The sequence below is a fragment of the Hippocampus zosterae genome, chromosome 17 (genome assembly GCF_025434085.1).
Source record: "Hippocampus zosterae strain Florida chromosome 17, ASM2543408v3, whole genome shotgun sequence".
Taxonomy (NCBI): Eukaryota; Metazoa; Chordata; class Actinopteri; order Syngnathiformes; family Syngnathidae; genus Hippocampus; species Hippocampus zosterae.
In genome coordinates, this window is record NC_067467.1 from 12,206,174 (window position 1) to 12,232,170 (window position 25,997).

Below are 25,997 nucleotides of genomic sequence, written 5' to 3' on the forward strand. Positions count from 1 at the left end.
TAATCCCTCATTGTGTCCGAGGACCGGCTATCCGAGGCCAAGGACAAGGCCAAGGACTTGACTCCCGAGTCCAAGGACCATGGACTTGACTCCGAGGCCAAGGCCGAGGACCAAGGACCGCCCCTCGGTCCTCGAGCCAGTCCTCATCTCTGATGCGCCGATATTTCTTGTAATTTTGACATATAAAACGTAATCTAACACGAGGACAGAAAACTGTGAACCGAGACATTTCTTTCTGACACGGATGGTAATTCGACATCTTGTCAAACTGCCACTGTGTAGTGCCACCGAGTGCCAAGGAGGACTTACTCAACTCAGATGTTGGCTGCTTTGAGTATTGTGGTACCTGACATGATACCTGGTATCGGTACTCGGCCCAATAATAATAATAAAATTATAATTATTATAAATAATTACTTATTTTAAATTAATAGAAAAATCAAATTTTAACATTTATTTGGGTGTTACATAAATTTCCAACCCTACACCCTCGAGAGGTTGTACATTGGTGGATTTTTCAAGGAAATATTTGGGGTGTTTTTTTTTTTTTTTTTTTTTTACAGAATTTGTAACTCAAAATGACATGGCATTCACGACTGCCAAACTAAAAAAACGTTATTTTTAAGTATAAAGTCATGCTTTCCAATAGAAGAAAGTCCAAATCTTACAAAAAACAAAATCATAGTCTTTTGATTAAAAAAAGAAAAAAACATCCTGTCAGCCATCAATACGCAGTTTGAACATTAACACTGCTTAAAAATGGAAAAATGTAACTTGCAATTAAACACGGACTCAAAATATATTGTACATGAAAGTCCACTGAAAACTGGACTGAAATAATATGAAAACCAACAGTTCTTAAAGACTCAATGTAACTCATAAAAAATTAAATACAAGTGAACTGTATGTAGGCAGTGATTTTTTTTTTGCATACCACTTAATAAAATCATAACATGTCAAACTAATTATAATAGAAGTGAACGGAGCTAGCAAGTTGACAAAATTGGTTTGAAAATGAATTTGTTTAATATTGTAATGCGTTTAAAAAAATGAACGTCTCATTGAGTGGTCATTTGTGTTATGTGGGGACTTGCTAAAAATGTCAGGTTTGTTTATTAATTACTGTTAAAATGCATGTTACGTTTGCTTTCAGAATTACTTGGTGTTTCTTATTCATGTATTCATTTTTATAATTCATGTCAGTTATTTAAACAAATCTTTGCGGATCTATTTTTTGTGCCCCCCACCCCAGTAAGGGAATGTGATACTAAAAAAGTAAAAGTATCTTAACTCACGGAAAATGTAGAATGATGATTAGACATTAACCAGACATTGTATTATGGAGATCTACAATAAATATTGAAAATTTCGTGGGTTTTTTTTTCTGCCGTTATTTTGACATATAAAATGCTTTGGTATGTTATAAGGATTTTTTTTTTTGCTCTTTATAAGGATTTTTTTGGTAGTTTATACAGGTTGGCGCTCCAAAAAGTTGACAGGTATGGATACGTTACTTGAAGGCGATAGTCGAGTAAAAATATTCCGTTCCGTTACAAGAGTGCGCAGGCACAGGCACACGTCGAGAGCCGGAGAGGGAGGCGGAGCCGTAAGCACGCCGTGAACTGGCTGAAGCTTTTTGGACTCCGCTGGGCTGCTCCTCCTGACGGGGCTGGGCTGCTGGCGGGCAAGACGGGCAGAGGGCGGCGGCGGGGGAAGACGAGCCGCCGCACACGGATACCTTTCCCTGCCGCGAAGACGACGGAGAAGCAGCGGCACAAACCGCCTTGCCAGCCACCAATTTCGACCAGCAGCAGCCAGCAGCCCTCGCTCCGTGTGCGTGTGTCTACTCCGACTTGACCAGCGTTGCCATCGAGCGATGCGCTTCGACGACCACCAGGAGATCCACCTTTCGGGTTTGCTTTTGCTTGCCCGCACATTTTGACTGTTGACAATCGCTCTCGCGCTAGCACGAGCAACAAAACGAGGGCTGTCAACTTGGACCGGCCTTATCTTTAATTCTTGCTCGATGCGCTTGGGAGTAACAAAAGGCGAGAATGTTGTGGGAAGGGACCGCCTCTCCGGACACCTAACATTTATGACACTTCGCTGCTTATTTGCCTTTCATTGAAAGAAGAGAGGAGGACTACATTGACGAAGAGTCGCCTGGTTCGACTCTGAGCAGCAGGCGGGACTTTGCTTTGGCCGAGTTTGGAGGCGCTTTGAAGGTAAGAAGCCCGGGCGAATCGATTCCCTGCCCACGCACGCACGTCGTGTGTTGTCATTGTCATCGTGTCAGTGCGTCCACGTCGCAACGGCGGAAGAATGCGCGAGCGAGAGGTTCAAATGGGGGCACTGACCTATTTTCCGAAACTCTCTGGCGGCTCACCCTCGAGCCCGGTCGGACTCCCCCATGCACAGTCCCCCTTCACCGGTTCCTGCCATCAGGAAAAAAATGGGGCAGTATGATCAAAACTATGTAGGGCGTAGGTGCCAAACTCAAGGTCCTCGGGAGCACATCCAGTCCTTCACACCAATTATTTTGACACACCAAAGCAAATCAAGCATGAAATAAAAAATATATAGTGTGGCCAAATAGCTTCTTTCATTTTGCCAGAAATCTGGAGCAAAACTGCAATTCCTGCAAATTTTCACAAAGGCTACCCCAATAGTACCCTTTTCAGATTAACTACAGTAAAATTAAGTACCCACTGACAGACAATCAATACAATATTCAAAACACAAGTTTTCTGATACATGGCATAAGCTGCCCTCAAACAACGCTTTCTAAAATAACCTGTAAATACTTAAGTTTTAACAACCTACTGCATGATTTTTTTCTGAACAGTTTTGCCACAAACTTCACTTCAAAGTGCTTCCAGTTATCTAGTGCCTCCTTGTATCTCAACACTAGGGGGCACTATGAAAACTGGTGGCTATACACCAGTCATGTGATGTCGGTGTGTTGAGAACAAAGAAACACGAGACAGGAAATTGAGTTTCACACCCGTAATGTATAGGCAAAAGTTCTTATGATGAAGTCTTGTCCCGAAGTCATTCTATGGGAACAGACTATACCATTGATGATGGGAGCAGATTTCTATATTTATTAAGGGCGAGGCCTTTATTCCATCCATTCATTTTCTCTCGCGCTTGCTCTCATTACAGTCACGGCTGAGCTGGAGCGTATCCCAGCTGACTTTAGACAAAAGGTGTGCTCAGTCGCAGGTGATCAAGCATGGTGGCATATTTCAACAAAAACGAACAGGACACAAGTGAGGCCCGCATTGTAAAAGCGACATTTTCCTCTAATTAAGCGATCCATCCTCGAGGTTCGTTGTGCTCACATCGGGACACGCTTAGAAATGAAACCTCCTCCCCCCTGTTGGTCGCCTCCTGTGGGTCCATTGTGCCACACTGAGGATGCCAGCGGAAAGAGATGGACACTGCCAAGCCGGGCCTAACGAGCCTTGCGTGGCAAAGGGACCATTAAAAAGCGGTCGGACGCAGCAGAGGTGGAGGCATACTAGGGGGCTTCAATTTAGATTGTCGTACATTTGAGACGTCTTCATATGGTTGCTGAACAATATACTTTTTTTCACAAATCTCAAAACTCACTTTAAGGTAGGGGCGTCATTAATTGACTCATTGAGGTCTTGCCAAAATATAATTGTGGGTCTTTTTAACCCTTTCAGGGACAGTTGTTACTACAGTGGACAGCTGATCATGTTGTCAGGGTTAAAGTCAGTTTCAGTCAGGATATCCCCCGCAATGAACGGGGTTCACAGTACTGCAGGTGGTGTAGTACAGTACAGATCAGTTCGTTTGTTTACATAGAAAATGGGGTGAAAAAAGTGCTCTTCATGCTTGCTGGCTTTGGTTTATGATAACCACTCTCCCAACTCTAACCACCTGTTAGCCTGAGCGCCGCAGTGTTTACCCAATCAGCTGATGTGCAGTTCAGCCGCGGGTCAGCCGTGATATCCTTTTGAGAGAAATGACTGGGCCCAGATGTGGAGCCATCGATCATTGCACAACTCAGAGACTCCACGTCGAACCGATTTCGGCTATGGCTGGCGTTCCCGGGAATGAGCGGTATCACGTCCGCATTTTGCTTTTTAAGCAAAGGACAAGTGACCTACACAGCTTGAGAAAATTGTCAGTGAGGAAGAGTTACAGATGTTGCTGCAAAGATTAGTCCAAAATGGCGCTGCCATGTTTCTGAAAACATACTTCCTTGCATCAAATTTAGCATGTTTAAACTTAAAAATTGGATTCACGAGTTCTTGAAGAGTTTGGCAATCCAAAGAACAGTTTTTCCTCCACCAAGCCATAACTGATGTTGTATAATAATAAAAAAATTGTAATAATAAGTGTTTTGATTTGGCTCGGGGTTCATTATACAAATACATTTGTACCTCAACTTTGGAGGGATGTGACTTGTTTTAAGTTTTTCAAGAAAAAGAAAAGCTGTGGTTTTCGATTTTTCTCTTGATTTGGGAGTGAAATGTTTTAAAATGGGCGCTCCGTGGTGGCAGAGAACTTTGTACCAACCAACAGAGATTGTTACTATGGAAGCGTGGAACTGCCAATGTTGAGTAAAAAGTTTTTAACAAGTTGGAACAAGTTTTTACAGCCATTGGAACGTACTGTAAAGTCGTTCGAATGAACTGCAAAGTGGTTCAAGCATATTGACACGGCCGTTCGAAATAACTGGTAAAGTCATTCTAACGTATTGGTAAAACGGAGGCTTAATGCCAAAAACAGAGCATTTTTCCCATAATGCCACATGGATATTGACTTTCCCCATTTCGCAGTACATTTGATAGTGATGGGTCCATGAGGCCTCATGAGGCATGTCGATACACTGACACACCGTGTTGATACTGTGCTGATACTGTGTCGCTGACCACTGCCACCTGCTGGACCTTCAAAATCCCTGAAGCCAACCCACTTGATAGACTGAACTGACTGATTTGATGATGAAGTGTATACAATTCAGATTCAGAAAACGTTATTTATCCCCGTGGGGCAATTAAAGTCGACGCCGCCTGAACTGTGTCACGCAGCCTGGACTGTGTCGACGCAGCCTGGACTGCACCGACGCAGTTCACGTGTTGGTCACGTGATCTCATGAAGCAGCACACGCACCGACACGTGGGTTGCTCTGTGAGCCCGACGCATGCGTCGACACATCTGTGTCGCTGGACAGATCATTAACATTTGAACAACATAGCCTCGTCAAAATGTTTACTCCATATTGGTCGTTCCATGATTCCTTATGATACAGTTCATCAGAAACAAACCCTTTATTGCTTCAAGTCGTTTTTTTTGTCATTCCCAGTTGAAAGTGAAAAAATTTAAAAAATGGGAATTACACTTTGTGTGTTTAATCAAACCACAATAACTTACGAAACACCGCTAGTTTCAGGCTAACACACAATACAAAACGGCGTACCTGTAGATTGGTCTTCTTCGTTTCTGATAAATGTTTATTGCACTGCGCCCTGGTGGCCAAGTTCTGCGCGCCAGAAGTAATCGTTATGTCTTTTGGAATTACAAATTTCAGGTCATGAAGCACGCACAGTTCAATTCTGAACATTTTGTGTCATGAAGTTATTATTGTATGCTTTTTCTAAAGTACAAAACGGTTCAGCACTAATTTTCTTCACGTACCATGTAGCATATTCCAAGAACTGTCTGACAACATTTTATATCACTTAAGCAGGTGTGGAAAATCGGCGACAATACGATTGATCTTGAAAAATCACATTTTAGCTCCCACTCAAATACAAGAAACTTGGTTCCCACCTCCCTCAACCATCAGCCTCTCCCCCACCCCATCTTATTGCCATTTCGACACCATGTCACAACCGTGTGACATCATAGCCTGACAGCTTTATGGTGGAAAAGGTGGACTCTAATGGCATATTCCTGCGTCAGAGAGCAACCGCGAGCTATGCGTTAGCGGCATGTTGGCAACCCGCAGAGCGCTCTCTCGCGCCTGGGCCAGGCTAATAAAAAAAGAAAGCCCCATGTGATGTAACTAACAGAGGCGTTTCATTCTTACACTTTGCAGCAAATATGTCGGCAGGGGAAACAACACCGCTTTTAGGGAAATACCCGAAACCAGTCAGTGCTACCAAAATGCTTGAGCGTGTGGAATTAATATCACAGCGGGGTTCCATGGTAGCAGCAGCAGAGGATTATGGTCCATCTGAAAGGCAAACCAGCAGCAGGGGAGGCCGGATTACAGCGATCAGTGAGTGAGGCCGACTGCAATAAGAACATGAGTCCACTAGAATTTACTACCAAATGACACACCAAAAAAAAAAGAAAAGCCAAAACAAAAATGCTCCATTTTGTAACAAGCACAGTTATATACTACTTAGGAACATTCCCGTTATGAACATTTCGAATGTTCAAACGCTACATCATGTTAGATCCTTTAAAAAAAAAAAAACACTTCTGCAAGTCCAGTATTTTGGATGCTGTTTGTATGCAATTGCCTAGTTTACTTGCATTAGGCCACATCACTCGCTGTGCCCTTAGGTGTACAGTATTTTTGCAAACATCCACATTGTACAAACTCAGATATTCAATTCGGCCTGTGTAGGGTACGATGGTATAAATTCAAGGATCAAACCAGTGACTGTAACCTCACTTGCAACTTTCCACCATTAGAAGAAAACAGCCCAGCTACACATGCATTAAATTAGCGCCGGCACGTCTCCAGAACACGAAAAGCCAAACCTCTTTCTCGCACTCTCTCGCTCACTCTCTCCGAGTGTGAATGCGTATGATCAAGTATTATATAATGAAAGTGTCGTCGATGAGCCTGGGGTGTTGGTGGGTGGGACCGCTCATGGAAAGTGCAGAGTTAAAAGCAAGAAGGGGATGTGGTGGGGCTGTCATCTGGAGGAGAGTTAACAGGACTGGATATGCCCAGACAGTGAGCCAGGACCAAGCCCAAACTTGAGATTGTATTTATTTATGTATTTATTTTTTGAGTCAATGGAAATTCTCCCTCTTGCGTTCAAACAAACGAAAAGCAGCACGATGAATCTGTCCCTCCGAGCATGCAGAACTCCAAACAAGCACATGTTCGCCCACCGTGGAGGGCACAACAGAAGGCGAGCTGGTGGCCACGTGAGTAAATAACACAAAGCAGCTGTGCGCCACCGCTGGACTCTTGTTACAGTGCACGCCCCTTCCTCCTCCATCATCATCATCATGAGTATGTTGGGTTTAGGGTTTGTAGCCCAGGACTTTCCACTGCAGCTCACTGCTTCACATTGCTGTATTGAATTGTACCCTGACCTAGACATGCTCTGCATATTGTCGTCTTTCTCACACGATAGCAACACAGTGCAGAAAAAGTGTGAAAACCACTCCGAAGAGGCAGGGTGGGGTCGGTAGCGCGCAATTTTTTTGGGGGGTGGGGTTCGGGGGGGGGGGGGGGGGGTGCATGCTTGCAAGTGGTGAAATAGACCCCTCCTAAACGTCACTGGAGTAGAATCTCAAAGCACATAGACAATTAGGGACTCTGTGAATGGAGCATTTACTCGGCCTTGCGATCAGTCAGCAAAAGGTCGGAGTGATCTCAAGGAATAACCTGAGTGATCATCCTGTGGTGTGGTGCGTGATCAGAGTAAAATCAGCAATATCCAATTACTGGATATCACTCGAAGATTGTCCTCTGGGGTGGGATGGGGGGGGGGCTGCATTCAGATTTATTTTCCACATTTCTGATTAAAATCAGAAAAAAGTTTGATTATCGGATGGAGATAAAAGATTATCCTGAGTGATTATCCTGCACTGTCTGATGTGCTAAGAGTGATTCAGCAAAGGTTTGATATGCCAGTGCCTCTCAAAGATTATGCAGGGGAATCATAGGGTGGTGCGAGGTCTCTTATGAGTGTCCTCCACTACTTTGAAACAAAATCAGCAAAGATCCAATCGTCAGATGTCTTACAAGATTATCCTGAGCGATTATCCTTGTGGTGTGAGGTGTTGAGAATTTTTTTCTCTCTCCAACTTCTGATCAAAATCAGCAAAGTTCCAACTGATGGATTCCCCCCTGCTCTCGAATAATCAAAATCAGCAAAGGACGAATTATCAAATGACGAAAATTATCCTGAGTGATTATCCGGTGGTGTGGCGTGAGGCGAAATGATAACCAATTAAAAAGCGACCGTAAATTTCTCGTTGCTGCTGAAACAAATAGAGGAATAGCCGGTTGTGTTGATTGTTTATGTAGCTAACAAGTCAATTATAAAAATAAAACTGACACGGAGAAGATCTTCTATTTCTTTGTTTTCCTAAAACTCATCTGTATTTTTTGTGCTGCCTCCATCTTTGTACCATGATTGACATTTGGTTTGGGGGAGGAGACTCATGATTGTTCGTGTTCTGGTCATGGGTGTTCAGCGCTGTGTTGGTCATCTCGAGTACACCACATACTACTGGAACTTTGTGATTTTCTTATCTTCAGGTGTGGGGTCTCTCACAATTACTGTGAGATAACTGGATGCATGTCCCACACTTTTGAGGAAAGTATCGCATCGACCACATAAGGTGGGTCTCAGACCTTGTCCCGTAGAGGGGCCTTCAGCCTGCCCGCCTTGGGGACTTGGGAATGGTCTGCGCCGGGGAGGAAACAGCAAGGCTGCGAAGTCATTAGTGGTTACAGTTTAACTGGAGAAAAATGCCCGGTCAGAAAGCAAGCGGGAGAAAAAGAAAAGAAAAAAAAATTGAAATATGAGTGAACTCCTACGGTTCAGCGTAAGGCCGTGACTCTTCTTCCCGGACGTGTGTACAGGAGCAGAAGCAGTGACTCCGCTATGTCTCACTTGCGCTGTTGCACGCAGGGAAATGATTAGGATGGATGTTTTGCCTGTTGAATAAGTGCAATGAAGAGAGTCCAGAGAGTCATTTGTAGTTTGTAGCAGTGGTATAAAGTCATAGGGGCCGACGGGGAGGTTGCTACAATAAAAAGTTGTACAGTGAACCCCCGAAATATATTGGAAGCAGCATAAGATGCCACAAGAAGCCGCTTAAGTTCTATTGAAATAGAACAAAAGTCCAACGATCAGTCTCAAGGTTCAAATATCACGTTGAAGTGATGCACCCTGACTGGGAAACAAACTTCGTCGGTTGGGGATGAAGTTTAGTCTGGGTTGTTAGAGGAAGTTCCGAAGCATCTTACGTACGTACTTGCAGTGCTTTTTTTCTGAACTCAACTCAACTTTATTTATGGATTACTTAAAAACAACCGCCACTGTATGCAAAGTGCTGTAAATGGAGCAAATATCATATGTACTACAATAACACCATTAATTAATTACAAAGACAGGAGAAAGCACAAAATAGTTGAACTAAACTCAAGTCTGTGTCATGCTGAGTCAAAAGTCAAAGAATACAAATGAGTTTTGAGATGAGTTTTAAAGATGGGCAGCGAGGGGGTTTGCCAAATTTTCAGTTGGATGTCATTCCAAAGAGACCGACCAGCAACAGAAAAGGCTTGATCCCTTCTGAGCTCAGAGAAGGTGGAGCGAGGCGATTTAAAGATTTGAAAACAAATAAAAGATCTTAAAAAGAACTGTAAAATGTATAAGGAGCCAGTGAAGGGATGCCAGAATAGGAGTTATGTGCTCCCTCTTACCAGTCAAGCGACAAATAGCAGCATTCTGGATCAACTGGAGATGCTTAATGGAGGATTGGCTGACTCTAAAGTAAAAACTAAAAAAAAAAAAAAAAAACAACACTCGAAGCTATTCATAAGGGACGTGCATCTCTCCACCAAAAGACGATTCCAAACATGATAAGATTCAAGAATGTCTCCATTTTACAGTGGGACGATTTGATTCAGTTGGATTCAGTTGGATTATGATTTGATTGAACATGGCGTGGCTCAGTTGGAGAGACGAAGATGCATCGACTTGCTTGTTGTCATGCAATATGAATGAACTTGTCAGTACTGTCAATACGGCATTTCCTTTCCTGTTACATCTCCCCAATAAACTAAGTTTCAAGACCGATCTCAATAAATCTGGACCATTGAATTAAATTCACTTGTATCTTTTCAATCAAAACCACGATTTTCAAATTCAATTTGGATTTTAATACATACCGGAGGCACTTTTTGTAGGATGACTGACAAATTTGCAGATCACAATTCTTGCTATATTTAAGGTTAAACCTTGACAACCAATCCAATAATGAATCAGCAAATGTCCCAGTGGCTAAATAGGACAGCGCACCTCTATCTGCTATTTGCACCCTTGCGTCCTCTATGCACTGGCACACAGGTGTCAGCCAGTCAGAGTGCGGTGCCCCCGCAGGAGGACATTACGACACCGGACTCAGCGAGACAGAGTGGCAATAAAGGCAACCCACACCCACGGCCACCCGCTGCCTCCCGGAGGCCGTGTTACATAAATCTGCGGCTGGGATCGTATTTCCTCAGCGTTTGGAGCAAAGGGGAGGGCAGAAAGCGGCCCCTGCCAAGTTGCGAGCAGACGAAAGGAGGCAGGAAATGACTGCGAGACGTGAGCACTCCTCCCAATGCTACTTGGAGCGCCGCTAACTCCGTGGCTTGGAAAGGATTCCCTGCGCGAGATGAGGCCAGCCCGTTGTCCACAAGTGTGTGTTTTCACAATATGACTGGGTGACAGACGTGTAATAGAGCGCCGCACTCAATCGGCGGTTCAAACACCAGCGCAATATTGCTGATTATTCTTCACTTTCCACACTCGAGTCGCCACTATTAATCCTTTCATGCAGCCTGTAACCTGATAACATAAGATGTCCACTGTAGTAACCGCTGTCCCGGAAAGGGTTTAATCTGTCCTCAGTTTGAGATAGAAAAAAAAAATAAGACAGATTTTTGGCTTTATTCCCAATTCAAGAAGTGGTGTCGATGGAACATCTCATTGGTGCAGTTTCGGCTTTAAGCTGTTTATCGTAGACACACCTCGGTTGCTCGTTTGAGGCTTTCCACGCTTCCATTGGGACATACGGCTGTTTGTTTTGTGTAGGTGCTTTGTATTCCTGATCATTTGCGCTGTCTTCAGGGGAAAGGGGGAGGGCAATCCATGCGTTTTCTGCAATGACAACGCCGGTGGAGCTTGTTTGTGTGTCTTCGGGCATGACATATTCACCTCAAGGGGTTCATTTGACCTGCCTGTTCATTTCTCTCAAGCAATTCTGATTCCAACTCCAAATATAAACCTATCAAACAAAAATGTCATTTCATACGTATAGCAGTTCGAAAAGAGCTCAAGAAAACCCAAATCGCTCCGTTTAGCTCGAAATACAGTGGATCATCACTTTGCCTGTAAAAGCCTGCGAAATAAAAAAAATGTGAGCGCAAGCAGCCAAGAAAGCTCACTTCCGAACCTCAGACCTCATCCAGCAACCACAACAAACCAGATGCAGCTGGCGAGCGAGAATAAGAACTGGGCCTGTTGATCTTGGGCAGCCTTTTTGGAAAATGTACAATAGGGATACGCTAACAAACAAACACCCGGCGTGCAAACAAAAACATGTTTACCCAAATCTGATGTAAAAAAGTGAGCTCTTAACTTTTATCGCCCTTCCTGCCATACCAGCAGTTCCCAGCTGTTTTACGTACTTTTGGCCTGGCTTCTATCGCTCGCCGCCACCTCCTCCTGTTTCTTCCCCAGCGAGAGCGCTGCGGCGACGCCTCTGCTCGGCTCGCCGCGCCACTTCCGGACGCTGCGATTGCATGCGGGAGTCGGAGGATTGCATCACTGCCTGCGGAGAAACCACAGGAATGGGTGGGAAATGGGGGCGCGTGGGCTCGACAGAGGTGCAATGAAGGGCACTCTCTTTATGGCGTTTGCAGTTTTCAAGCTAACCCAATTTGTACAGAATTCATAGTGTACTCAGAATGAGTAAATACCGTATTGGCCCGAATATAAGACGGTGTTTTTTGCATTGAAATAAGACTGAAAAAGTGGGGGTCGTCTTATATTCGGAGTCTAGACATTATACCCATTCACAACGCTAGATGGGGCCAGATATCATTGAAGCGAATGCTGAACTTGGCTCCCAAGGCCAAAGTGAACCCCTGTCGCGAAGAATAAAAATAAAAATAGCGGTAGCACGAAGAAGGAAAATAAAAAACAACAGTAAAAATGAAAAAAGAAGAAAATAATAGAAGAGATAACAAAAAATGGAGAAACACAGTGACAATCTGGAAGTGACGCTTCCTCATGTCGACAAGGAAGTGATGCTTCCTCGTGTAGCATTCCATTGTGAACAGACGTGTTCAATAAAGATTTTTTTTTAAGCTTGGTTTTGGTTTGCGAACAAATCGGTTTTCGAACAGCCTTCTGGAACGGATTATGGTCGAAAACTGAGGTATGACTATATATTCTTGCACCTGAATATAGCACGGGGATGGGTGAGTAGCAACAACAGGTATCACAAGACATTTTACTGCCAATACGAAGCATAGCCTGTGCTATTGAAGACAGATCCAAGTCCTAGTCGCTTTTGAATAAGTGATTTCAAGTCTTGAGGACTGATTGGTAGCATTGGAACATACTAACATGCGCTTCTCATCAAAACGTGTCGCTTGAGCTTGCCCAAGGTGATGACTAAATCGATGTAAATCGAGGGTGTCCAACCCCGGTCCTCGAGGACTCCTAACTGGCCTCGATCAGATGTTTTGCCTCCATCACCACAACCTGATTCAAATAATCAACTCAGCAGAAAGCTCTTTAGAAGCCCGGTAACGATCCTGATCATTCTGAATCAGGTGTGCTGGAGTAGGGACACACCTCAAAATGACTGGACAAGGGGTTGGACACCCTTGCTGTCATCATCCATTTTGACCTTGCTAGATTTCAAAGTAACGTCGGCAAGATTGCTCTGTCATGCGTCAAAGGTCCAATGATGCTTTGGGAGATTTGATGTGATGACTACACAGAGGTTGGTGAATAGGATCTGTGAAGTGTAACTGACAGCGAGGCCTCCCCACTGCGTCGTCTGGCTCCCGCCGTCCGTTATGTTGTGAAATTCCCCCCCCCCCCCCCCCCCCCCCGTCGGAAGATGACTCACCGTCCATCGAAGCTGACTGTGGCATTGTGTGAAGCGCCTGAGGCGCTGCTTAGTTAAGTTTCGCTGTGGCGAGAGATGTTGCCCCTCTGCGGATTATCCGTTGACCACTGATGTGTGTCACAAAGCTGCGTCGTCAAAGTGTTTTAGTTGATTAAAAACACGTTTCGTGTGTCTGGGCGAGGGTGAGGCTGATTGAAAACACCCTCGGCTGTCACTGAAGCTACAGGAGAGCGTTGGGTTGGCGACGTAACTCGGATACGTAACAAATGCAGCGTCAAACTAAGATGGTAAATCGTGAGTCGGAGAACGACGACGATGCAAACGACCTTCAGAAAGCAAATATCATCTGGAACATGCAGTTAGGGTTTTTTTTTTTTGCTGGACTGTTGAACCCTCCTGTGATGCCCCAACCAAGAGTGGAGTCGATAATCCTGGGTTTTACCAGGCCATAAGGCTTTCTGACACAATATGACATCGCAGTCAGATGGCTGTTTATGGATCGCTCGCTCAGGCGGTAATCTCACGGTACACACTGAGTGTAAGCGTTGCTCTGCCACCAAACATCTGTGTCTGCACGAGTGTTTGCTCTCAAAATAAAGTCCGCATGGAGGATGATAATGTTTGTGACTCGACCTCCGCCAAGTTTGAACAATCCTCATATGCGTTGGGGATATGTTTCAGTCTAAAAAGAAATATAGCACTGTGTTGAATAAAAAGACAACATTAAAAAAAAGTGAAATAAACGGAATTTATGAGAAAAGTACGTACTGGAGTATTTTGGAGCACTCGTAGGTCATTCTCATGGCTGCTAGGGCAGAAACATTCTTTGTCCAAAGACGATCAATTTTATATGATCCCGAGGCTGTTGAAAATAGACCGAGAACAAATTGGTTAACTCTCCGAAAAGTGTTGTCAAACTCTGCCACTTCCTTCACTCTTTGGGAGCCGTGCGGCATTATGTTGCCTCAAGATCAAAAGTCTGGATATTTTGTTTTATATAACATGCTAATCAATTAGGTTAGATCCATTTGAGTCAGGCTGTTTTGTTCAAAATGGATCGCGATGATGCTTCATAGTCAAAGGGAATAGGTCAGCCACCAAGTTTCTGTTAAAATTCATAAAACAATGTCAGCTTATTACTTTTTATTTATGCATTTTTTTTGCTTGGCTCATGGTTGTAAGGCCTTTGAAAAAGAGCTTGGAAAGATGACATAACCACAGTTAACCTTTTAAATCCTTCCGTCATGGTTGGAGATTGGTACAAACACAGACTTTGATGAGCACGGTCGGCGGCAACGATGTGTCCTGAACGTTCAGATGGAATTTCGTGATTGGACATGATTTTCGGGGTGGTTTTGGATTGATGTTAGATATATGAGAGCACTTTAAGGTAGAACGCCAACTTCAGTGATCTGTCAATTTTGAGATTTCCCAAAATGCAATTATTCCGCCCGACAGCGACAATATGGGCAATGAGATCCAATGCAAGAGGCCCACTTGAGTAGCCAATAAAGAACAAAGCAAAATCTGGGACACAGCTCTCAGATGACATTTGACGACTCGGTACGAATACCAACATTCCACCAACCGACAGATAGCCACGCTCATTTCGCTGCCCCGTCCTTGACAACAAACTGCAATGGTGACCCGTCCTCCTACATCTTGACTCCAGAACCGCCCAGCTTCCCTCCTGGCACCATACCACCCCCCTACCTCCGCCCTCTCTGGAATTCCTCAGTCTCCGAAGGCCCTGGCGGGAGGCCATCGTAGCTTCCTGTTACTTGGGCGTGCTCTCTTTTTTTTTTTTTCTTTCCACTTCCCTTCTTTTTGCACGCTCTAATTTGTTAATGGTGCTTTTTATTTTCAATTTGGACTGCAAGAAGCCGACGTGTTGCTCGACTGCTACCCCTGCAACAACTGGATGGTCCCCAATATCCTGTTGGTTCTCTGAACACAGCAATTCCAAATCTAAAATCACCCTTCCCCTTCCCCTACTTTCCATCCGAGTTGGCGTCAAAACATTAAGTGGGAATTGTCAGTGCATCTGCACATGATGTAACAGAGGAGCCACAAAGACAAAGGGAAGCATGCAGATGAAAGTGGGAATAAAGGAAGCAATGACAAAGCTAAAAATGAGAGAGAGAGGCCCGTGAGGAGAAGTGGAAACTGAGCTTTCCTGTCTGAAAAGATCTCAGCTGTGTGCATCGCTCATCCGTCAGGTGGGTGGAGGACATCGGGCTCAACCGTGACTCTTGTGTCACCTTTTTTTAAAATCCACCCATGAGTGACATCACATGTGTGTTTTCATTGGTCATTCTGGCATTGGCGGTATCAAACGCCCACCGCAAATGCAGTCGATTGATTTATACGATGAAATACTTTTAGTATTAGTCTCAAGAGTGCTCGGAGCAGTCACTAAATATTGTTACAAAGTCACTAAGAGTTAACCTTGAACAATTTGATGAAGGACTAATCGGAAAAAAAACCGAATGACCCCTTCAAACAAATATGGCAGACTTGTGTGTTTTGTCTGGCATAGTTTCTTGTTTGCAAGAGACCATCCTTCCAGATATAACCTCCCAGGGTCACAGCGGGAGGGGGGGGGGGGGTATTATATTACAGCCCGGCTCGGTGGGGGCCACACAACCAAATCTCGCACCTGAGGATGCCTGCGGTTGCTTTGTACATCAGATCAGAAACATGATCCTGTTGTGTGCAGTTCTCATCGAGCTCAAGATCAGTAGTTGGGATCAGGGTCAAGAAGTGATCCACGGGAGCTTAAAGCCTCGCAGGAACACCAAGGTCCACAAGCCCCCCTACGAGCAACCTTGTGCTACTTTAATCGCCCGTCTCTATCTCTATCACGCCTTCGCCAGACCTTGCAGGATTTCAGATGGTATCATGCATTGAACAGAAAAACATGAGTGGCTGAAAAAAGTCAATTTCTCATCTCATCAACATTTGTTTACCAATGCAACATACAAACGGCAACAGGTGAGCAAGCGTCTTCTGTCTCGCTTCTCGGTGGACGAAGTCATAACTTTTAAGACATTGCTGAAAGCCAACTCAAGTCAGTCTTTCAGTGCTTGCACCAGATTGAGATGAAACGTGATTTCCTCGGTCATCCTCTGGTGTTTCGCAGTAGAAACGTACAAGGCAGATAGATGGCTTGTCATTCGTACTTCATCACAACATCACACAGAGTGCAAGACACACACTGACCAAATCAAGAAATTTCTGTCGGCAGATGGACGAAGTTCAAGTAGCAAATGCCAGCGCTTCTATCTTCACACCCAAAACAAGATGGTGTGGGGGACTCAAATTTCCCGACCACTGTTATGCAATTATGAAGAATGGTTGTTTTGAAGGTTCATCTTGCCAATTTCCCCCACTCGTAACATTTAATTCTCTGTGAACTTGCAGATACAGTTTTTGGAAGACCCATGCGGGAATATGCGGCCGAGTTTTGGTCTCCTTCTGTAAATTGGGCTGATTTGAAACCGTTTGGATCAGTTGATTAAATGCTGAGAGTTGGGGGTAAGGCAACAGACGAGAGGCAACCGCAGTCCCCACTGGTCAATAGGGAACCATGGCAGGGGTGTCAAATTTTTGTCATGGGTCACATATTAGTTAGCATTTCCTTTGGAGGGCAGCTATGACTGAAACGATTTAAAGAATTCAAGAATAACTGTTGATTCAACTCTTGTTTAAGTTACTATCATGAGGGGTTTGGTAACAAGAAAATGCTTAGAATTAATTAAGTATGAGAATTTAAAATTTTGGTTGACATTTTAAGAAAGCATCATGGAAGTTGACATATTTGACTTGCTTCCGCGGGCCACATAAAATAATGTGGCGGGCCAGATTTGGCCCCCGAGCCTTGAGTTTGATCTACGGGTGAGTTTGTTTCAATATACGCATCTCATTTCATTTTGCTTGAAGGTGTTGGAACATTTGTTGGCCGGCTAAACAATAAAAAATAAATGAACAATTGCTGGGGGACTGCTATGTAAGTGATGTAACTCTTGGAAAAGTTGCAGTGAGTGGCCCAAATTCAAAGCGGTGGATATTGTATGAATGAGCTGGAATGTTGCTCTCTCAACAGTGCAATTCCTGGAGGAACTGCTTTTTACCAAGCCCTAAAGACACTCTGGGCCTCGGTTAATGCAGGGTGACGCAGGATCAAGTGGGCACACGCAAAGGTTTGCCTTCCACCCCTTCCAGGCACTGATGGCATCGTGTCTTTGCTCCCTCGGGCCTGCCCGCTGGCCATCGCCCCTGTTCTCTCTCTGGCTGCTCCACGCGGTGTTTACTCTGCCCCACAGCGCCAGGGGCCCGCAGAGGGGACAATGCCGCCTTTCAGAGAAACTCTCGACCCCACGGTCGAGCACGGAAGTCCGCTTGCAAGGGAGGGCGGTGGATAGGAGGTGGGGGGTGGGGATGTGGGGGGGGGGGGGGGGCGACGGCCGACACCCCTTCCCCAAACTTCACAGCCATCCGCCAACGAGACATGCGCGCACACACACGCGTGAGCGAGCGGTGCGCCTTCCTCTCCCCCCCCTCTCCCCCATTTGTCAAAAACCTCCCCTGGTCAGCAGCAAATAAGATACAAATACTTTTGAGTCATTTCCCAACCAGTGCAACGTCTTCAGAATGTCCGACGGTGGTGGCTGAGTCACCGTGGGGCGAACATGGAAAACAATCCGGTGCCCCTGAAAACGCTTCAAGTCAAAAATATTGACGTTCAAACGCAACTCTTGAAACTTGGTGCGCTGAGTGTGCGTTTTGCTTTCTTATTGAATTTTTGGGAGATACTCGATCCCAAGCAAAGCACATCTTCCACAAGAAGCGGGGATAAAAGACCGCAATTGATACCAAGTACACGGACTGTACAGGTTTTGTTAGTTTGAACGCAGTCTGCAACTGGGAGAGGAATTAAACATCTTAAGCTTCTTTTTTTGAAGACATGTCTATGACTGCATTTCCCAAAAACTGTATGGCGCCACTGTATGTAGGTGTCACAATCATCTCATGAGGAGTGCCGATTCATTCAACCAATGGCTCGGTCAACTAATTGCATCGGTCCGAACGCAGTTCAGGTCAGGTTTCCATTCAGTTTTTAGATGAAGGACCTGGCGTGTTTGAGAAAGCGTGGATTACAATTCTTACAAGTTTGTTTGTCCGCCCATAGAGGATGAGCGCGGGATTTGTTTGAAAAAAGGTTAAGCCGATGGCTGGTCTGCACCTCGGAGTAAGGGGCTTAATCATTTAGTGGATGACAGGCGATTTTCTGCTTCCCTGGCCGCAGTGAGAAGCCACCGGGCTCTCCGTGCGGAAGCAGTTACGACACGGGCAAGGTTGAGCACACCCTTGTCACGTCGACAATTAGGACAGCAATAGCGAATGTGGCATCAAAAATGTTGTATTTGGAACTTTGTAAAGGTGTACTGATTGCTCTCACTCTTGTGTTGGATTTACAGGGGGTATCAAACGAAATGGCCCTTTAGCGAATACCCGTGTTTTGTTTGAGTCAGCATCCTTCCTTTTTATCTCAACCCTGCCCTGCACTCTTTGCCGGTGTCTTGAAAGTGATGGCCAGCGAACCTGGCGACCCCCGTGCTCCGTACCTCCCAGACACATGGCCTTTCTCATGTGGCCCCCAGCCAGTGGCTCTCAAAGCCCCCCATTCACAAGTGCTGGTGCCGCATGAGTGTGTGTGAAAGAGGATTGGTGGGGGTTGTTAAAATTAATGTTTAATCAATGACCGTGTGTGCGCTTCACCACACACTTGATGCACATGAGGGATAAGCCACTGAATTCTGTTGGAAAATGCTTAAAGAGAATTTGTATGTATTTTGAAACTGAGGATGGATCCTACTCAATGCAAAGACAATTTTCCATTTCAAATTCCGATTCCATGTCAGGAAACATATTTATTCCCAGATTAGCTAGCGGTAACGAGCCTCCTCATACCAGAAATGTTCAGTTCTTTTTTTGCCGTCATCTGTTCTTGGACGATTCAAAAACTACTATGCTAACTATGATTGAACACCAAAGAAGAAGAAGGAATCAGGTGCAATGATTCTAAGTGATTGATTGATTTTAAGTGCGCCGGAAAAACAAAAAAAATGCAGACAAAATTTGGACTTGGAGAACATGAATTTCATCGGATTGTATAACCTTATCTATAACCTGGCAAGCATCTCCAAATTTTGTGAGTTTTCATTTTATACCCAACACCAAGAAAGGTTTTGGGAATTTGGATCTTAAGTACAGGAATGATTTAATGTCAGAAAATGTGGCAAGTATCCCATCCATCCATTATCCGAACTGCTTATCCTCACTAATAGATGCCATTTAGGATCACCATTGTTCCAAGTGTTCAAATAACTTCCGTGAGCAGCAATGTGCGTTGATGAGGATGCTGGTTGGGGAACTCAAGAGTGACATCTCGATGTAGTGGCCTGGCCCCAACCCTTAGGCTGGGTCTTGAGGTCAGTATGTTTAGGGGAAGGAGGAGGTGGAGTTGATGCAGCTGGACTTAAAAGCCTGCAGGGCGAGCGGGGTCCTGACCGGTGGGGCCTAAAAGGTCTGTGGAGTCTGATGGTGCACCCTGCGAGGTTGGTGGGACTGATGTGACAGGGTGCACGGGGCCGGGCGGGGGGTGCCTGACCAAGGGGTGGGGTGGTCGAGCTTGGCGGTGAGGCTGACCATCTGGATTGGATTGTAGACATTCCTCAGGAAGAGTCTGTGAGTAAAGGTCAAGATGGGGGGGGGGCACTTTTTTTTTTTCTTGGATCGCTGCGTTTATTTTTCTTTAGCTTACTCGGTGTTTCGGTTTACAATTGTGGTCAGTTTACCATTGTTGAGGAGAAATACATTGGAATTCCAGATACATTTAACCTGGCAAATATCAAAAGTGTTTTTCATTATCGGTCACAGTCTAACACTGGAATGCTCAATTTTACGGGAAAAACATCCGACTCCCTGACCGGACCCTCCCTCTTGGCCCCTGTGTGCCCGCAATGTTTGTGCAGGTGTGGTCATGCTTTCCCTGGACGAGCCACTGGACCTGAAGCTCCCTCGGCGGCCCAACGGACGGGACCGTGGGTCGCGTTCACCAACTCTCTCGCCGACGATCCCCAAAAAGGCTCGCCATTTGCGCATGACGGACGATGGTACCGCGGTTATTGATCCCGCCTCCCCGGCGTCCCCGCACACAGGTGGGTGATGTCGCAAGCAGTGGAACAACCCTCACACTGTATCACTCATCTCACTTGTGGATTTTTCTGCGGATGTCTTAGGTATGCAGGTCGTCTCCCACGACCGAACAGATACCCCCACGCCTCCTGCAGTGGATTTGAGCATGTCTCCTTCCTCCCTTCGCCACACGCCCACCTCACCCGAGATGACGAATGGGAGCTACGCTACCGCAGTGGTGAGGACCTGCACCCTACCTCTGTCGTCGCTAAAAATAATAATGGCAATGTAACTGCATCAAATCAAATTCACGATTGTCGAGCTAACACAACCTTGGCAGTTTGCTGCGATACAGACATTTCAAGATTGAAAAAGTCGAACTCTAAGACAGAGGAGAAGGGCTCCCTGTGGTGCCCCTCTGCGGTTGTGGATGGTGGACATACTACAGGCAATAATTTTAGACGCATGTCAAGACGGAGAACCAAATATTAATGAACTCTTTCATACACCCTGTAATCTGAAAAGCTGTCCACTGTAGTCACCGCTGTCCCTGAAAGGGTTAAAGTCGGAATGCACGGCAGTAGCCAATCAGGAACCTGCTTCAAAGCAGTCGTAAATTCAGTATGAAAAACAGCTGTAGGGCCTACAGTGTAAGCCATAAATACCGTATTGGCCCGAATATAAGACTGTGTTTTTTGCATTGAAATAAGACTGAAAAAGTGGGGGTGGTCTTATATTCGGGGTCTAGACATTATACCCATTCACAACGCTAGATGGCGCCAGATATCATTGAAGCGAATGCTGAACTTGACTCCGCAGGTCAAAATAAACCCGTCACGAAGAATAAAAATAAAAATAGCAGTAAAAACGAAAAGAGAAGAATATAATAGAAGAGAGAACAGAAAATGGAGAAACGTAGCGACAATCTGGAGAAAAGTGGGTCAAATATCGGCCAGTTTAACCGGCAGCTGAGGAGAAGTTATGATGTAATTTACAATTTACAACCAGAAGCCATTCATTTACAAATGTGATCGCACTTTAGTTTACATATTTAAATGTTCAGATATTAAGATTTGAATGAGGTAAAATAACATCCATTTTCTCTCAAATATATTGTTATAAGCATTTGTTTCAAATGTACTATAATTATTTTCTGTATAAAAATGAATTTGGTGTTCAAAAAGTCTTTTTTCAAACGAGTCTTGAAAAAGAGGGGGTCGTCTTATAATCAGGGCCGTCTTATATTCGAGCCAATACGGTATAAAATAATGCGTGTGCCAATCAATGACTGAGCTTTCCTTCTTGCGCCACTGAGCAAACTAATTTGTTCTGGTCGATAGAAGTACCGGATGGTGTGCTTGCGTGGATCGCTTGGCAAAATTGTCACTTCCATGTTATGTCGGTGATCTACAGTGTTAGCATGTCACACCGTTTACTAGCAAAATCCCGCCTCCAAACCATGTGGTTGAAAACGCAAGCCCGAGTCGAGTTGTACACAACGGAACCCCATGGTGGGAGCTCAACCGTATCATTCGCTTACAAGGGCTGGGAAATGTGTGCTGCTCGACGCCTCCGGGATCCTGAATAAGATCCTCTGTCTGTGCAAGTTTCATTCATTGGTATGAAGCATGCGCGCGTGTGTATACAGATATATAATCGGATTAAGGACAAGGTACAGCCACATGTCGGCTAATTCATTTGCCTGGCAATTGAATTGAGACAAGTTAGCTGGAAGCATTTATCCGCCCTCGTGTCCTAGCAAGATAGCGCCGGTCGCTGCAAAATAGTCCGCACTTAAGTTGACCCCACATGGAGGCAAGTAGGACGCTGTCTCTCCATCTTACATAAGAGCTGCTCAGTTGCGCATGGCAAGGCAAAGATCAGCGGTGTAATTAGGTTTTCCCGAAATTTGTCACATAGGCATGGCGAACATAGCTGCGCGTTAATAAGACAATCAGCTCTCAGATCCATTTAGGACGATTGTTTTCCCACTACTATTCCATTAGGTACATCGATTCATATTTTTTTCCACTGCCTGAGTTGCACCAGACTGTAATGTTTGAGTGTGCAAGTCCCAGCTGAGGTTCTGAGAATTTCATAGCTCTCATGCTGAGCTCAGAGAGAGTACACAGTACACAGATTTTCTGAGTCCAGACGACCAGACAATCTCAACTGTGATCACTTTTGTCTTTTACTGTCTCTGGAACAAAATTTAGCCAGTGTGGCTGATTGATCCTGATCTTCTTGATTGCGCTTTCCTCCCGAGACTTCACAGCTGTCGCAAGCCTTTCAGTTTTTTGTGCCGATCGGAGCTGGGGCGGGACTTCACCTGCCGTCATCCATGTTCGTTGGCCAGACGAGTGATAAAAGGGCCTCCCCGGACCTCTCGTCAGATGAACAGCTGGCTTGCCGCTGGAAGAAGGTGCGACTCAGAAAGCGCAGATTTTATGTAGCCTCATTAGCGAAACTAAAACCTCTCCTTTTCGACAGTGCCGCCTGCTCTTTGACTCACTTCAAGACCTAGTGGACCATGTCAACGACTTCCACGTCAAGCCGGAGAAGGAGACGGGGTACTGTTGCCATTGGGAGGGCTGCGCTCGCAAAGGGAGGGGGTTCAACGCCAGGTGAGCGCGTCACAGGCCGCCGCCATGAGGCGGAGGATCACGAAGGAGCTAGAATCAGGTTTGCCCCACCTCCCGCAGGTACAAGATGCTTATCCACATCCGCACGCACACCAACGAGAAGCCTCACCGCTGTCCCACTTGCAACAAGAGCTTCTCGCGCCTCGAGAACCTCAAGATACACAACCGCTCACACACGGGTCAGTGGCGGGAGCAGAGGGAGTCCAATCAAACCAGTCAGACCACATCCAAACCCTCTTCCATTTTCTCCCGCAGGTGAAAAGCCCTACATCTGCCCGTATGAGGGCTGCAACAAGCGCTACTCCAACTCAAGCGACCGCTTCAAACATACGCGCACACACTATGTGGACAAGCCCTACTACTGCAAAATGGTGGGCTGCCTGAAGCGCTACACAGACCCCAGTTCTCTCCGCAAGCACATCAAGGCCCACGGCCATTTTGTGGCGCAGGAGCAGGGCTCGCCGGGCGGAGTGGGGTCCTTGCTGAAGGGAAGTCAAAGTGGGGGTTTCGCTAGCGGAGGGGCTAATGAGTCAGAGATGTCGTACGTGAGTGGGGCTCACATTATCATTCCAGGGTCAGGAGCTGCTCTCCTGGGCGCCCACACTCTTCAGGGCCTGGGCGGAGCTCTTCCCATGTCCCCCCTCAGTCCTCGGCCCCTGGACCTCAGCACGTTGGGTTGCCCTAACTCCCCGCCAGGCAGCTTGGGAGGGGCTCCTGCCCTATCGTTCAGTGGCTCCCCGCTCGCCCTGGCCAAGTCACCCCTGCTCTCTACGGCGTTGGCCTCCTCAACCCTCGGCATTCCCATGATGCCCATGCCGGGGGCGGGCGCCGAGCGCAGGGCCCCGAGCCTGCGGGCCAAGAGGGGTCGAGGGGAGGAGGCTGAGAAGGAGGTGACTGGGGGGGTGCTTAACCTTTCCACAGGAGGGTCTTATGATTCTTTGTCCTGGGTGGTCATCCCCCCGGGCGCTGTGGTGCTCAAGCCAGCTGTGGTCAACTGATACATGCATACACATTCCAGAAGAGCTCACGGGGTCGGTGGTGGGGTGGATCGGGTCGCACAATAGCTTGAAAGAGTGCGGCATATGTACAACAATATGGAGACCATATTTAATGAAAGTTGCAGAACGCAGGCCTCTTCGGTTGTCAAGGGGCTCAAGAAGATTTCTAGAACAGGCCGAAAAGGGCTCCTCGCTTTTCTAATTTTGTACATTTCTTCATTCCTTGTTTGCCGGTCTCTGTGGACGGAGCCCATGAACGTGAAAGTCTTCTACAAGTCCTTCTATTCTATCCAGTATTTATGAAAGATTATCGACAGTGTGCCTCTAGCCAAGCAGTGAGATAGACAAAGCCCGCAAAGAAACACAAGGACGCACTCAGCGCTGGGCAAATGTGCACATGATTTTTTTTTTTTTTAACTTTGAAACATATAACGCACAGGCTTCTGTGATTCGTACGATTCCGACGAACTTGCCAGACCAAAGCAAGTGAACGTAAAGCGTCTTAAACGGTTCAGTTACACACAGCACTTAAAAAAATAAATAAAAGGTTAGCATCACAAAATCTCAAAACTGCTGCTAACCTCTTCGTGTGACAGAGCGAGTCTCTTTTGACAATCTTTCCCCATTTCGGGGAGGCCAACTAACACCGACAAGCCTGGTCCAGGGAAATTTCTTGCCAGGCATTGTAGATTTTGCTTTTACAGCGATCTTGAGAACAGACAAATGGTGTTAGAGCACCTGGCAAAGACCAATAATCACTTCCTCTCAAGAAAACGGAAGGCACTGATGTTTGGCTCCCCACAGTGGCAGGATGAGGGGCACAACATGCCACGGGAGAGAATTGGCACAGTTTCTTGCTCCTGGATTGTCCAGCTGCTTTCCCGTAATGGAATCAACACGGCCAGTTTGTGTATGAAAGGCCCACTGTGCCGATAAACACTGCTGTCTTGTGTTTTCTTTAAAGAGTGACCCGGCTGAAAACCAGCTGGGGAAAAACACGCACGGCCGGCCCGGCCGTTCACTGTTTTACCTCTTGGTGGAAGTTTTGTCCTACGTTTAACCAACTGTGCCAAAAATAGTAAAGCGGTCAAAGTGAGATGTTCATATTTGGCATGGGGGGAGGGGGGTGTCCAAACATTCAGTGCCAAGTCTAGCTGGACTGAAAGTGAAGCCACACGAGACCAAACTGCCTCTTTGAACAAGAAGAAAAAAATGTCTTCTGGAAACGAGTGATCATAATTTGATCAAGCAGTCGCCATGCACTTAGCATAGATGCCATTTTTTTCCTCTACATTTGATCAAATGTTAGTTGATTTTATTTTTTTTTTAGGGGGGGGGGTACCAAGTGTGCAAAATGGCAGAGGAGAGCCAGAGAGAACATACAGAACATTCCCTGAAGATACTTCTATTTCCTCCTCCTTCCATCTGTTCCATTGGAAGTCTTTCCTTGGCTGGCATCCACCTCGAGAAATCCGTTGTTGCCATCTTGCATATATATTTCATCTCTTCGTTTTGGACGAGACATTTTTTCCCCCCCATTGGTGTGAATTTTCTTCTCTGTGGAAAAGCTTCTCTGACTTGAGATTCTCCGCTGCCTCGAAGCAGTCTAGAGGAGGATGACAAAGGCGTTGTGGGATTTTCCCGTTGAATTCCAGATTTGATTCAAGCGTGGCCACACGGACCAAAACCAATCAAGCGAGAAGAGGCGAGTCTGAATGGTGGTGTCGGTTTTAACCTGCGTTGGGGTTCTTGGATGCCGTTTGCCCGATTAGCCACTGGGAACAAACAAATGCCTGCCTCAAAATGACCTCTTCCTTTCCTATCAGGAATAATTGTAATGATGCGCTGTTCAAACGTGGACATTTAACTCTCCAACCTGCCCTGATTCGAGGAAATAGTCATGAAAAATCATATGTAGCCGATCCTTTTAAGCTGAAGAGAACTTCTCGGCATGAGCGATGTCATCAGAAGCAGGTGCTCAGTCGGCTAGACGTTTGCGTTCCCATGGCAACAGCGAACCCCCCTCGCAAATGCGGCGGTGGCTTTTCTCGTCCTCTACTTGACAGCCTCT

The 25,997-nt window shown here is 45.8% G+C and overlaps 1 protein-coding gene across 3 annotated transcripts; it reads left to right on the forward strand.

The window, feature by feature from the left end:
* The first annotated feature begins 1,577 nt into the window (after positions 1 to 1,577).
* Positions 1,578 to 24,509, forward strand: glis2b (GLIS family zinc finger 2b). 3 transcript variants are annotated; one of them, XM_052049687.1, is made up of 7 exons: positions 1,578 to 2,225; positions 20,124 to 20,309; positions 20,391 to 20,524; positions 22,562 to 22,708; positions 22,777 to 22,910; positions 22,989 to 23,107; positions 23,184 to 24,509. In XM_052049687.1, exons 2-7 carry the CDS (start codon positions 20,132 to 20,134, stop codon positions 23,924 to 23,926), a joined length of 1,455 nt encoding a protein of 484 aa, XP_051905647.1. In that variant the 5' UTR covers positions 1,578 to 2,225; positions 20,124 to 20,131; the 3' UTR covers positions 23,927 to 24,509. The 3 variants fall into 3 exon arrangements, with proteins under 3 accessions (XP_051905647.1, XP_051905645.1, XP_051905646.1); XM_052049685.1 differs by having other exon boundaries at positions 1,580 to 2,225; positions 22,553 to 22,708; XM_052049686.1 differs by lacking the exon at positions 1,578 to 2,225 and adding an exon at positions 15,159 to 15,305 and having other exon boundaries at positions 22,553 to 22,708.
* The last annotated feature ends 1,488 nt before the right edge of the window (positions 24,510 to 25,997 follow it).

What these genes read in the sequence shown, in the direction of transcription:
- glis2b (XM_052049685.1), top strand. Translation starts at nt 20,132, where the DNA reads ATGCTTTCCCTGGACGAGCCACTGGACCTGAAGCTCCCTCGGCGGCCC. An exon ending in CCCGGCGTCCCCGCACACAG is followed by an intron (nt 20,310 to 20,390) that starts GTGGGTGATGTC and finishes CGGATGTCTTAG; the next exon opens with GTATGCAGGTCGTCTCCCAC. An exon ending in GGGAGGGGGTTCAACGCCAG is followed by an intron (nt 22,911 to 22,988) that starts GTGAGCGCGTCA and finishes CACCTCCCGCAG; the next exon opens with GTACAAGATGCTTATCCACA.